The 14,705-nt window shown below is 39.5% G+C and overlaps 1 protein-coding gene across 1 annotated transcript in view; it reads left to right on the top strand.

Annotated features, from left to right (window-relative positions):
• The window catches only part of LOC139767421 (protein mono-ADP-ribosyltransferase PARP3-like), a 51,117-nt gene extending 38,095 nt beyond the window's left edge, over positions 1 to 13,022 (top strand). The window contains exons 7-9 of the mRNA XM_071696787.1: positions 2,457 to 2,554; positions 2,697 to 2,867; positions 11,915 to 13,022. Of these exons, the coding sequence (XP_071552888.1) occupies positions 2,457 to 2,554; positions 2,697 to 2,867; positions 11,915 to 12,142 (497 nt within the window). The 3' untranslated portion in view covers positions 12,143 to 13,022. The remainder of the gene's footprint in view (positions 1 to 2,456; positions 2,555 to 2,696; positions 2,868 to 11,914) is intronic.
• The last annotated feature ends 1,683 nt before the right edge of the window (positions 13,023 to 14,705 follow it).

Genomic DNA, 14,705 nt, shown 5'->3' with positions numbered 1-14,705 from the left:
GTAAATGTGAATAAGAGTAAGGTTATTAGGTACAGTAGGGTTGAGGGTAAAGTCAATTGGGAGGTAAGTTTGAATGGAGAAAAACTGGAGGAAGTGAAGTGTTTTAGATATCTGGGAGTGGATTTGGCAGCGGATGGAACCATGGAAGCGGAAGTGAATCATAGGGTGGGGGAGGGGGCAAAAATTTTGGGAGCCTTGAAGAATGTGTGCAAGTCGAGAACATTATCTCGGAAAGCAAAAATGGGTGTGTTTGAAGGAATAGTGGTTCCAACAATGTTATATGGTTGCAAGGCGTGGGCTATGGATAGAGTTGTGCGCAGGAAGGTGTATGTGCTGGAAATGAGATGTTTGAGGACAATATGTGGTGTGAGGTGGTTTGATCGAGTAAGTAATAATAGGGTAAGAGAGATGTGTGGTAATAAAAAGAGTGTGATTGAGAGAGCAGAAGAGGGTGTTTTGAAATGGTTTGGTCACATGGAGAGAATGAGTGAGGAAAGATTGACCAAGAGGATATATGTGTCAGAGGTGGAGGGAACGAGAAGTGGGAGACCAAATTGGAGGTGGAAAGATGGAGTGAAAAAGATTTTGAGTGATCGGGGCCTGAACATGCAGGAGGGTGAAAGGCGTGCAAGGAATAGAATGAATTGGAACGATGTGGTATACCGGGTTTGATGTGCTGTCAATGGATTGAACCAGGGCGTGTGAAGTGTCTGGGGTAAACCATGGAATGTTCTGTGGGGCCTGGATGTGGAAAGGGAGCTGTGGTTTCAGTGCATTATACATGACAGCTAGAGACTGAGTATGAACAAATGTGGCCTTTGTTGTCTTTTCCTACCGCTACTTCATGCACATGGGGGGGGAGGGGGTTGTTATTTCATGTGTGGTGGGGTGGCGATGGGAATGAATAAAGGCAGACAATATGAATTATGTACTTGTATATATGTCTGTGTGTATATGTATACATATATATGTATACATTGAGATGTATAGGTATGTATATGTGCGTGTGTGGATGTGTATGTATATACATGTGTATGTGGGTGGGTTGGGCCATTCTTTTGTCTGTTTCCTTGCGCTACCTCACTAATGCGGGAGACAGCAACAAAGCAAAATAAGATAAAAAAGAATAATATATTTTATCCCTGGGGATAGGGGAGAAAGAATACTTCCCATGTATTCCCTGCATGTCATAGAAGGCGACTAAAAGGGGGAGGGAGCGGGTGGCTGGAAATCCTCCCCTCTCTTTTTTTTAATTTTCCAAAAGAAGGAACAGAGAATTGGGCTAGATGAGGATATTCCCTCAAAGGCCCAGTCCTCTGTTCTTAAAGCTACCTTGCTAATGCGGAAAATGGCGAATAGTGTGAAAGAAATAAAGATAAATATTCTGGGCCTTAATTACCTTTATCACAGGCATGTTGACAGGAACATTTAGTGTTCGGTCCATGTGCTCACCATTCGTTCCAGTCTCCATAATTGAACTTAGGGAATAAGAGTTTTTAGATGCACTGATAAATGTTCTACTCTTGGCACTCTCCTAGATATTCTCTGCAGTATGCACAAATAGTCCATAAAGTAGATTAACTAAGTCCATGGGCATGCTTCATGTCAGCTATTCATTCACTTCTCTCATAATGTTTGGGAACACCCATTTTCACCTCACTGGTGATAGTCTTATGCTTTTTAGCACCTCTAGTACCTGGAAAACTTAAAGGATGCTTTGGTGACATGATGCAAAGGGCAAAACATGTGTCATATAGAGCATACTACAGCACAAAATACTATAGCACTCCACCTGTGACTAGATTGTACTCATGCCATGCATATGCATGTTGCTAGCACGACACTGGCAATGCCACACCTTTGCAGTGCCAGCCCAATGATGATCACGCTATTCCAAACTAAAGCCCACATAAATTGAAAATAAGTGTAAATGGACTGTGCGCACTATTCTAAAAATATGGTAAATCCGATAACCATAAATCAAGAGGTAGTACCTGTACAGTGTTACACCGGATACTGATAGATACTTGTGTATTTTTTCACCTTCTTCACCTGCTGAAAAATATCATAAGTGCTGCTCCATATCACTTGGGGCATCAAACAATGTACTTATTGTCTGTAGGGATTACTATTTACATAACTAGATAGGTTTACAAATGTGAATCTGTGGTGGTAATTGTAGGGGGTATTGAGAAGTACTGAAATTTTTCCTTATCTGTGTGCTGACAGAAAAGAGTTCTATAGGTAACTAATGGTACAGTAAGTCAGCTGGAGGAAGCAATTAGAAGAAAAATTGTGATGTGATGATGGCCACCATCTCCAATTAGATGCTCATGTGGTGATCACCATGAAAGAGTTAAAAATAAAGTGTTTTGAATTAATATTTTGCATCTACTACCTTGTTCAAAATTTAGGAATAAGTTTACTAGATATGCATTTATTCATACTCAACACAGATTTAAGGAAGGTGTCAGTGAATAAGGTACATGAAGTGCATTATGAAGAAGGAATTGCTTTTCTTACAAAGTTAGAAGAAGCTATTGCAAGTAATAAGGTAAAGAAATTAAGTTTATGAGTAGATCTTGAGTCATGAATATTTTTCATTTGTGAATATATATATATATATATATATATATATATTAATATATATATAAGTTCTAATATGTATAACAAGGGATCTGTATTATTTGTTTTAGCCTCAGAAATTGCTTTTGGATCTGACATCCAAGTTTTACTCAGTCGTCCCCATTACATACAAAGGTATTTGTCCACCTGTGATAGATACGTACAGGAGGGTACAACTGAAAAAAGAAATCGTGTTAACTCTATTGGATGTTAAACTGACTCAAAAGCTCCAGTACGATCAGGTAAATTTAACCACATTTCCAGTTTAATACTTAAGTACCTTACTTTTTACCACAGCTCCTAGGTAGACCTTCACCTTTTGCTAGGGCCAGCTTACTAGTTCACAACATTCTTTTGGCAAGCTCACAAGTCTGTCTAGGATCTTCTGTGCTTAGCAGGTTGTGCTTGCATAAGGTTACTTCCACTCTATCCCTCTCTCTTTCCCTTGGCATACCTTTGTATCCTGTGCTATCAGGTCTTCAGATGCATTTTCTCTTAGCAATCCTTCTTTCTTCCGTGTGGCTTCTGTCTTTCTTTGCATTGTAATTGTATCATCCACTTGCCTTATTCTTTTATTTCTAAAACTGTTACGCCTTGCTCTTCTAACCCTTAATCTCATAGCTCATAATTCAATTGTTTGTATTTTATTTGTGTGTGTGTGTAAGTTATTGCCTATCCCCAATTGCCCAGCTCCCCTGCTTATTAATGAGGTTATTTTCCTAGAAAACTTATTACTAAGTGGATCACTATCAAATGAGCAGTAAAAGCCTACGATATATGGGGGTTACATTCCTGATTACTAATTTTCTGTATCTAACTCTTTTACATATGGAGTATACATGCAACAACTTGGCCCAAGAAATACTTGCCATGCACTTACATCTTTTAATTTGGTGATATTACATGAAAATTTACCAAAGAGATGTGCTGCCTGGGGTGGAACGAGTTGAGCTGAAGTGAGGCTTTACTGAATGATATAGGATGGAGCAATGAAATGTTTTATGTCACCCCCTTCATGATCTGATTCAGCAGCTGTTTCTACAGAAGATGGACTAAGAGAAGTTTGCTGAAGCCTTTGAAAAAGTATCCAATAATAAGTGTGTGGCATGCCCTGTTTTCTTTCAGTAAAGCTCTCTGTGGCAATACAAAACAAATGTGAGCACACGAAACTCAGCAAGAAACGTTTTAGATGTCAAATATCAGAAATGTGACTGAGTTGCAGATGGATCAAGTGAAGCTTTGAAATCACAAATATTGACACCATGCAGAAGTTTAAATGTTGTATGACACCAGAGTTTAAGAGATGGTGCACCTTTAGTATGCAGATCTCTCTCCCCATACTGCATAAGTCAGTAAAGACAAGCAATTAGACACAGAGAGACAAAATGATGAAAATTAAACACACACTGCTTACTATAAAATGATCAAGTAATTGTTTAATAAATGTTAAGAAAATAGTCAGAACATATCTAATTATTCATCTTTTTCTTTTTTTTATGTTGGAGGCTCCAGTCACACAAAATTCCACATCAAGGCTGGGCATTGAATAAATATAAAGAGATTAATAAAAAGGAAAAAGAAGAGACAAAGTGAAGTATTTATGAATTTTGTCAGAAGTGAAAGGCCTGTCTGAGAAAGTGCCAAGACATTGTTATATTTATGTATATACATGTGTATGTGGGTGGGTTGGGCCATTCTTTCATCTGTTTCCTTGCACTACCTCGCTAACACGGGAGACAGCGACAAAGTATAATAAATGAATAAATAAATAATGAGAGGGAAGAGAGATCTGAAGCTTTAAGGTGTAAGAAAAGAAAGTTAACAAAATGACCCACTACTTGCCCATTGATCCCTCAGTATGCATCCACCAGAATACATATTTGGTAAACACTGGATGTAATATGCATAGAAATTTGTAAATATTCCCTAAAGATTTCTTCAGACCTGTAGGTGTCATTTTTTTTTCTGTTACAGAATTGTGTATTGTATGCCATCCTTTCCCTTTTATAATCTGTCAGTAGGGGTTCCTCTTTGCACCTCACACAAGGCTTTTGCAAGTGTTTTGGGAGCAGCTGAGCGAATGTGTCAGCAGTTTTGATGCATGAGACCGAGTAACAGTGATGGGTGTTTTGAATGTAAAGGTGAGCAATGTGGCAGTTGAGGGTATAATTGGTGCTCATGGGGTTATCAGTGTTGTGAATGGAATTGGTGAAGAGCTTGTGGATTTGTGTGCTGCAAAAAGACTGGTTAATGGGAATACAGTAAAACTTTGATATAACAGACTAATATGGGAAGGGGTGTCTGTTAATGCTGAAAGTCCGTTAAATTGAATGTAACCATAGTTGAAGTGTAGTTGAAGAAAAGAGAGGCATTTGGGTGGTACTTACAAGGAATGAGTGCAAATAATTGGGAGATGTATAAGAGAAAGCAGCAGGAGATAAAGGGGAAGGTGCAGGGGTTGAGAAAGAGAGCAAATGATAGTTAAATCTGGTCCATTAAATCCGAAGTCTGTTATGTTGGGGTCTGTTGAATCGAGGGTTTACTGTGCCTGGTTTAAAAAGAGAGATATACTCAAGTATGTGTATGTGAGTTGGAGAGGTGGTCAAAGTGCATTATTAGATTACGTATTAATTGATCTATAGGTGGGTAAAAGAGAGACTTTCAGGTGTAAATGTACTGACAGGGACAGCTAGTGGGATGTCTGATTATTATCTTGTGGAAGCGAAGGTGAAGATTTGTAGAGTTTTCAAATGAAAAGAGAGAATATCAGGGAGATGAGAGTGGTGAAAGTAAGTGAGCTTGGAATGGAGACTTGTATGAAGATATACCAGGAGAGACTGAGTGTAGAATAGGCAAATGTGAGAGCAAATGAAATGAGGTGATTGGGTGAGGAATGGGATGTATTTAGGGAAGCAGTAATGGAATGTGCACAAGATGCATGTGGCATGAGAAAGGTGGGATGTGGGCAGATTAGAAACAGTAGTGAGTGGTGAGATGAAGAAGTAAAGTCATTAGTGAAAGAAAAAAAAAGAGAGGTATTTGAATGATACTTACAAGGAAGGAGTGCAAGTGACTGGGAGATGTGAAAGAGAAGGTAGCAGTAGGGCAAGAGGAAGGTGCAAGGGTTGAAAAAGAGGGCAGATGAGAGTTGGGGTGAGAGAGTATCATTAAACTTTAGGGAGAATATAAAGATGTTTTGGAAAGAGGTAAATAATGAGCATAAGACAAGAGAATAAATGGGAACATTGGTGATGGGGGTTAAAAAGGAAGTGATAACAGGTAGTGATGGAGTGCGGAGCAGATAGAGTGAGTGTTTTAAAGGATTGGTTATTGTGTTTGATGATAAGTATGGCAGATGTAGAATGTTTTGGTTGGGGGAGGTGTGCAAAGCGAGAGAGTCAGGAAAAGTGGTTTGGTGAAGAGATAAGAGGTGGTGAAAGCCTTGAGAAAGATGAAATCTGGCTAGGTGCCAGGATTGGATGGCTCTGCAGTTGAATTTATTAAGAAAAGGGGTGATTGTGTTGTTGACTGATTGGTATGGATATTCAGTGTGTGTATGGTTCATGATGAATTGCCTGAGGATTAGCGGAATGCATGTATAGTGCCATTGTACAAAAGCAAAGGGGATAAAGGTGAGTGCTCAAACTACAGAAGCTTAAGTTTGTTGAGTATTCCTGGAAGATTGTATGGGAGGGTATTGATTGAGAGGGTGAAGGTATGTACAGAGCATCAGATTGGGGAGGAACACTGTAGTTTTAGAAATGGTAGAGGATGTAAGGATCTGGAATATACTTTGAATAATGTACCTTAGAAAAACAGATGGATTTGTACGTGGCATTTATGTATCTGGCGAGGGCATATGATAGGGTTGATAGAGATACTTTGTGGAAGGTTTTAAGAATATATGGTGTGGGAGGTAAGCTGTTAGAAGCAGAGAAGTTTTTATGAAGGTTGTAAGGCATGTGTATGAGTAGGAAGAGAGGAGAGTGATTGGTTCTCAGTGAATTCGGTCTGCAGCAGGGGTGTGTGATATCCCCTATAGTTGTTTAATTTGCTTATGGATGGGGTGGTAAGGGAGGTAATTGCAAGAGTTTTGGAGAGAGGGGTGACTATCCAGTCTGTTTGAGATGAAAGGGCCTGGGAAGTGAGTCAATCGTTGTTCTCTGATGATACAGGCTGGACGTAATGAGTGGTGTGCCACGGGTTGGTCCTAGGCCCAATTATTCTCATAATATACATTAATGACCTAGAACTTGGTCTCATATCCAAGATCTCCAAATTTGCTGACAATACTAAACTAGGAGGTAGAGCTGAGAACAGGTGGGACTGCAAAATGATTCAAAGATATTGTACCATACCTGAAGAGTGGTCAGACAGATGGCAAATGAAGTTTGATGTAGACAAGTGTGAAGTTATTCACTTTGGAGACAAGAATTTACGTTATGACTACAAACTATTCGGGAACTCTCTAACTGAAGTAAATGAAGACAAGGACCTTGGAGTTGTCATTAGCAACAATTTGAAGTACACTAAACTGTGTCAAGCAGCAAGTGAAAAAGGCAATCAAATGTTAGGTTTCATAGCTAAGAACATAGATTATAAGACACCAGAAACAATTTTCACACTATAATTCTATAGTAAGACCATGCCTTGAATATGCAGTCCAGTTTTGGTCCCCAAACTATAAGAAAGATGAGGAAAAATTAGAGCAAGTACAAAGACAAATGACAAAAATTGATCCCATCCCTTAGAAATCTGACATACGAAGAGACTTAAAATGATTGGATCTCATCTCCCTTAAAAAAGTAGACCGCGGCAACTTAATCTAAGTATTCAAAATTCTGAACAAGTTCAAAGATATAGTACAGACGTGGGAAAAAGCTTTTCCTATATGTGTGTTGAGCACTGGAAAAAGTTACCGTCAAACATAGTAAATGCTAAAATTATGAATACCTTCAAAAGTTTAGACAAATATCTTATGATTCAGGTAATTTCTGAGAAAATGCCAGAAGTAAATGTATAAACAACAGCAGTAATGGGGACACTAGAAGGCTTATATGGAGAAGTGGGGAGTCAGTGATAGCTTAAAAAACTACAGAGCAGAATTACATTTCATTTTTTGTAAAATCTTTTTTTTCTTATTTCAGACAACCCAGTCATGGGTCAATCAGGCCTGCTGTTGTCTATCTTTCTCATGTAAACTAATGTGCATCACACTCTTTTAAATACCACACATTTCTCTTACCCTTTCATTACTTACTTGATCAAACCACCTCACACCACACATTGGCTTCAAACATTTCATTTCCAACACATCCACCCTCCTTTGCACAGCCCTATCTATAGCCTATGCCTCACAACAATACAATATTGTTGGAACTACTATTCCTTCAAACATACATATTTTTGCTCTCCCAGATAACATTCCCTCTTTCCTTACATTCTTCATTGCTCCCAGATCCTTCGCCCCTCCTCCACCCTGTGACTCACTTCTGCTTTCTAATCTGTCCACCTCCCATCTTTCTCATGCCACATGCATCTTTTGCACATGCCATCACTGCTTACCTAAATACATCCCATTCCTCATTCACTCCCCTCTGGTAATATGCTCTCACCTTTTGCCCTTCTACACTCAATCTCCTGGTACTTCCTCACACAAGTCTCCTTTCCTAGCTCACTTACTCTCACCACTCTCTTCTCCCCAACATTCTCTATTCTTTTTTGAAAAGCTTTACAAATCTTCACCTTTGCCTCCACAAGATAGTGATCAGACATCTCACCAGCTGCTCCTTTCAGTACACTAACATCCAAAAGTCTCTCTTTTCTGTGCCTGTCAACACGTAATACAATAATGCCCTTTGACCATCTCTTTTACTCTCATACCTATACTGATGTATATCTCTCTTTTTATGACAGGTATTCCATTCACCAGTCTTTTTCCGGCACACAAATCCGCAAGCTCCTTACCATTTCCATGCACAACACTGAATACCCCATGTACACCAGTTATACCCTCAACTGCCACTTTACTCACCTCTCATTTAAATAACTCATTTCTAATATCCAGTCTTGTGCCTCAAAGCTGCTGACACGCTCTGCTGCTCCCAAAACACTTGCCTCTTGTGATCTTTCTGCTCATGACCAGATGCATAAGCACCACTAATCACCCATCTCTATCCATCTACTTTCAGTTTTACCCACATCAGTCTAGAATTTACCTTCCTACACTCTATCACACACTCCCAGAACTGCTTCAGGAGTAATGCTACTCCTTTAGTTCTTGTTCTCTCACCAACCCCTGACTTTACTCCCAGTACTTTTCCAAACCATTCTTCCCCTTTACTCTTGAGCTTCATTTCACTCAGAGCCAGGTCATCCAGGTTTCTTTCCTTAAACACTACCTATCTCTCCTTTTTTCTCATCTTGGTTACATCCACACACATTCAGACACCCCAATCTGAGCACTCTCAGCTTGACTCCTTCTGTTTCCTCTTTTAGATGCAGAAATACAAGAAGTGGAGGGTTTCCAGCCCCCCATCTCTGCCCCTCTTTAGCCGCTTTCTATAACACATGGGGAATATGTGGGAAGTTTTCTTTCTCCCCATCCCCACATACCACAAGCATTTCCTTGGCACCAGTAATTATAATTATCAAACCATTTGTAATGAGTCTTTTTTCAGCAGCTTCAAGTAGGCAACACTAGTCTGCTGTATTCGTTTGCTTTATATATATATATATATATATATATATATATATATATATATATATATATATATATATATATATATATATATATTATCCCTGGGGATAGGGGATTAAGAATACTTCCCACGTATTCCCTGCGTGTCGTAGAAGGCGACTAAAAGGGGAGGGAGCGGGGGGCTGGAAATCCTCCCCTCTCGTTTTTTTTTAATTTTCCAAAAGAAGGAACAGAGGGGGCCAGGTGAGGATATTCCAAAAAAGGCCCAGTCCTCTGTTCTTAATGCTACATCGCTAACGCGGGAAATGGCAAATAGTTTAAAAGAAAAAAAAGAAATATATATATATATATATATATTTATATTTTATTTTATTATACTTTGTCGCTGTCTCCCGCGTTTGCGAGGTAGCGCAAGGAAACAGACGAAAGAAATGGCCCAACCCACCCCCATACACATGTATATACATACGTCCACACACGCAAATATACATACCTACACAGCTTTCCATGGTTTACCCCAGACGCCCCACATGCCCTGCTTCAATCCACTGACAGCACGTCAACCCCGGTATACCACATCGCTCCAATTCACTCTATTCCTTGCCCTCCTTTCACCCTCCTGCATGTTCAGGCCCCGATCACACAAAATCTTTTTCACTCCTCCCCTCTCGTTTTTTTTTAATTTTCCAAAAGAAGGAACAGAGAAGGGGGCCAGGTGAGGGTATTCCCTCAAGGGCCCAGTCCTCTGTTCTTAACGCTACCTCGCTAATGCGGGAAATGGCGAATAGTTTTGAAAGAAAATATATATATATATATATATATATATATATATATATATATATATATATATATATATATATATATATATATTTTTTTTTTTTTTTTTTTTTTTTATACTTTGTCGCCGTCTCCCGCGTTTGCGAGGTAGCGCAAGGAAACAGACGAAAGAAATGGCCCAACCCCCCCCCCATACACATGTACATACACACGTCCACACACGCAAATATACATACCTACACAGCTTTCCATGGTTTACCCCAGACGCTTCACATGCCTTGCTTCAATCCACTGACAGCACGTCAACCCCTGTATACCACATGACTCCAATTCACTCTATTTCTTGCCCTCCTTTCACCCTCCTGCATGTTCAGGCCCCGATCACACAAAATCTTTTTCACTCCATCTTTCCACCTCCAATTTGGTCTCCCTCTTCTCCTTGTTCCCTCCACCTCCGACACATATATCCTCTTGGTCAATCTCTCCTCACTCATTCTCTCCATGTGCCCAAACCATTTCAAAACACCCTCTTCTGCTCTCTCAACCACGCTCTTTTTATTTCCACACATCTCTCTTACCCTTACGTTACTTACTCGATCAAACCACCTCACACCACACATTGTCCTCAAACATCTCATTTCCAGCACATCCATCCTCCTGCGCACATCTCTATCCATAGCCCACGCCTCGCAACCATACAACATTGTTGGAACCACTATTCCCTCAAACATACCCATTTTCGCTTTCCCGAGATAGTGTTCTCGACTTCCACACATTTTTCAAGGCTCCCAAAATTTTCGCCCCCTCCCCCACCCTATGATCCACTTCCGCTTCCATGGTTCCATCCGCTGACAGATCCACTCCCAGATATCTAAAACACTTCACTTCCTCCAGCTTTTCTCCATTCAAACTCACCTCCCAATTGACTTGACCCTCACCCCTACTGTACCTAATAACCTTGCTCTTATTCACATTTACTCTCAACTTTCTTCTTCCACACACTTTACCAAACTCAGTCACCAGCTTCTGCAGTTTCTCACATGAATCAGCCACCAGCGCTGTATCATCAGCGAACAACAACTGACTCACTTCCCAAGCTCTCTCATCCCCAACAGACTTCATACTTGCCCCTCTTTCCAGGACTCTTTGCATTTACCTCCCTTACAACCCCATCCATAAACAAATTAAACAACCATGGAGACATCACACACCCCTGCCGCAAACCTACATTCACTGAGAACCAATCACTTTCCTCTCTTCCTACACGTACACATATATATATATATATATATATATATATATATATATATATATATATATATATATAATATATATAATATATATATATATTTTTTTTTTTATACTATTCGCCATTTCCCGCATTTGCGAGGGTAGCGTTAAGAACAGAGGACTGGGCCTTAGAGGGAAAATTCTCACCTGGCCCCCTTCTCTGTTCCTTCTTTTGGAAAATTTAAAAAAAAAAAAATGAGAGGGGAGGATTTCCAGCCACCCACTCCCTCCCCTTTTAGTCGCCTTCTATGACACGCAGGGAATACGTGGGAAGTATTCTTTCTCCCCTATCCCCAGGGATAAATATATATATATATATATATATATATATATATATATATATATATATATATATATATATATATATATATATATATATATATATATATATTTCGATTGGCTTGTAGTTCTTGCCAGGGTCGGGAATGTAATATGACATCCAACACTGCAGGACCACGGTTTAAAGTGACCATTATAGTGTAACAACTTAGCCTTTTGAATCATTCATATCTTATTTTACAGAGCTGCACAGGCTTGAACACCATATTGAAAAAGTTTGAAATACTGGACTCCAACCTCACATTACTGGAAAATCATAGTCGGGAATTTAAGGTAAAATCAAAACTCATCATCTTACATTCTTTAAACCTTTCTTTTTTATTTGGTGGTCATATTTCAACATCTTCAAAGAGGCTTAATCAGCTCTCAGACAGCATTGACATAAACACCTCTAGCTTTCATTATATATGAAAAAGTTTGAATTTTGCTCAAGAGGATTGCAAGAAAAGGATGTATCAATACTGGCTAGGAAATTTAGTTACCCATGATTACATCTGGAAGACTGGTAAGTGAAGGAAACTAGTAAGTGTGTAAAAAGAGAAAGACATTAGAATAACAGCAAGGTCATTATGTTAAGGAGAGGGGAGAGACAAGTTAATTGGAGTGTGAATTAGAATGAAGAGAACTTGGAGAGAGTAAGGTATTTTAGATACTTGGGAGTAAACATGGCAGCAAATGGGACCATGGGAGCTAAAGTGAGTCATAAGGTGAATGAGGGGGCAAAGGTCCTGGGCATATTGAGGAATGTGTGGAAAGAGATCCACTATCTGAGTGGTCAAAAATGGGTTTATGTGACAGAATAATAGTTCTGACAGTGTTGTATGGATGTGAGTATGGGCCTGTGATGACAAAGTACAAAAGAGGGTGAATATGCCTGAAAGTAAATGTCTGAGGACAGTGTATGGTGAAAGGAGGGTTAATTGAGTAAGAAATGATATGGTAGGAGAGAGGTGTGGTAGTAAGAGGAGTATGTTTGAGACTGCCAAAGATGTTAGGGGTGCTGAAATGGTTTGGACAAATGTAGATGTTGACGAAGAGGGAATATCTGTCAGCAATGGAGGGAACAAGAAAAAGGGGGAACCAAGGGAGAAGTGGAAGACATTTTGGGTGTTCAAGGCACTAACAATGAAATCACTTAAGAGAATTAAACCCAAACCTCCCCTTGGCACCAAGAACCTTTTAGTTCTCCCGTTTAGTAATAATTATACTTTACTTCCCATGTTGCTGAAGTCCTTTAATGTAAATGTTGTCTTCAGCAACAACATTACTATAAAGGATATCTTAATCAGGAGCTTACAGAAAGTTCTGCTCGATGCATCTTTATAGCACCAAGTAAAAATTGTGATGAGTTTTATGTTGGGCAGACTGGTAAGGATCTTTCCATTAGACTTTAGCAACATAATCATAGGATAAGAAGAGGACAAGAATCAAATGCCTTGTTTAATCATGTTGAAAAATATGATCACTGTATTAACTGGAGTAATGCTATCTCAGTTACTAACTCTAACTCCTGTACCACAAGAGATATCAATGAATCTTCTATTATTAGATACACAAAGAATTGCAACATTAATATTAGTGAAGGTCTATACAAACTGGCTAGCTTTATTGTATGTGTATGTATATGATGATATGTATGTGAATATATATGTGCATGTGTAGGCGTTTGGACAATTTTTGCAGGGAAAAAATGCAAATGACTGGGAGACGTATAAAAGAAAGAGGCAGGAGGTCAAGAGAAAGGTGCAAGCAGTGAAAAAGAGGGCAAATGAGAGTTGGGGTGAGAGGACTATCATTAAATTTTAGGGAGAATAAAAAGATGTTTTGGAAGGAGGTAAATAAAGTGTGTAAGACAAGGGAGCAAATGGGAACATCAGTGAAGGGGGCTAATGGGGAGGTGAAAGTAGTGGTGATGTGAGAAGGAGATGGAGTGAGTATTTTGAAGGTTTGTTGAATGTGTTTGATGATAGAGTGGCAGATATAGGGTGTTTTGGTCGAGATGGTGTGCAAAGTGAGAGGGTTAGGGAGAATGATTTAGTGAACAGAGAAGAGGTACTAAAAGCTTTGAGAAAGATGAAAGCCGGCAAGGCGGCAGGTTTGGATGGTATTGCAATGGAATTTATTAAAAAAGGGGGTGACTGTATTGTTAACTGGTTGGTAAGGATATTTAATGTATGTATGTCTCATGGTGAGGTGCCTGGGGATTGGCATAATGCGTGCATAGGGCCATTGTACAAAGGCAAAGGGGATAAGAGTGAGTGCTCAAATTACAGAGGTATAAGTTTGTTGAGTACAGAATGGAAAAAGGTGAGAACAATGGAAGTAAGGGGAGTGGGGGAGGAATGGGATGTATTTAGGGAATCAGTGATGGATTGCGCAAAAGATGCTTGTGGCATGAGAAGAGTGGGAGGTGGGTTGATTAGAAAGGGTAGTGAGTGGTGGGATGAAGAAGTAAGAGTATTAGTGAAAGAGAAGAGAGAGGCATTTGGACGATTTTTGCAGGGAAAAAATGAAATTGAGTGGGAGACGTATAAAAGAAAGAGACAGGAGGTCAAGAGAAAGGTGCAAGAGGTGAAAAAAAGGGCAAATGAGAGTTGGGGTGAGTGAGTATCATTAAATTTTAGGGAGAATAAAAAGATGTTCTGGAAGGAGGTAAATAAAGTGCGTAAGACAAGGGAGCAAATGGGAACTTCAGTGAAGGGCGCAAATGGGGAGGTGATAACAAGTAGTGGTGATGTGAGAAGGAGATGGAGTGAGTATTTTGAAGGTTTGTTGAATGTGTTTGATGATAGAGTGGCAGATATAGGGAGTTTTGGTCGAGGTGGTGTGCAAAGTGCGAGGGTTAGGGAAAATGAGTTAGTAAACAGAGAAGAGGTAGTAAAAGCTTTGCGGAAGATGATAGCCGGCAAGGCAGCAGGTTTGGATGGTATTGCAGTGGAATTTATTAAAAAAGGGGGTGACTGTATTGTTGACT

Source organism: Panulirus ornatus, chromosome 61, assembly GCF_036320965.1.
Source record: "Panulirus ornatus isolate Po-2019 chromosome 61, ASM3632096v1, whole genome shotgun sequence".
Lineage (NCBI taxonomy): Eukaryota > Metazoa > Arthropoda > Malacostraca > Decapoda > Palinuridae > Panulirus > Panulirus ornatus.
This window is presented reverse-complemented; position numbering and strand designations above follow the sequence as displayed.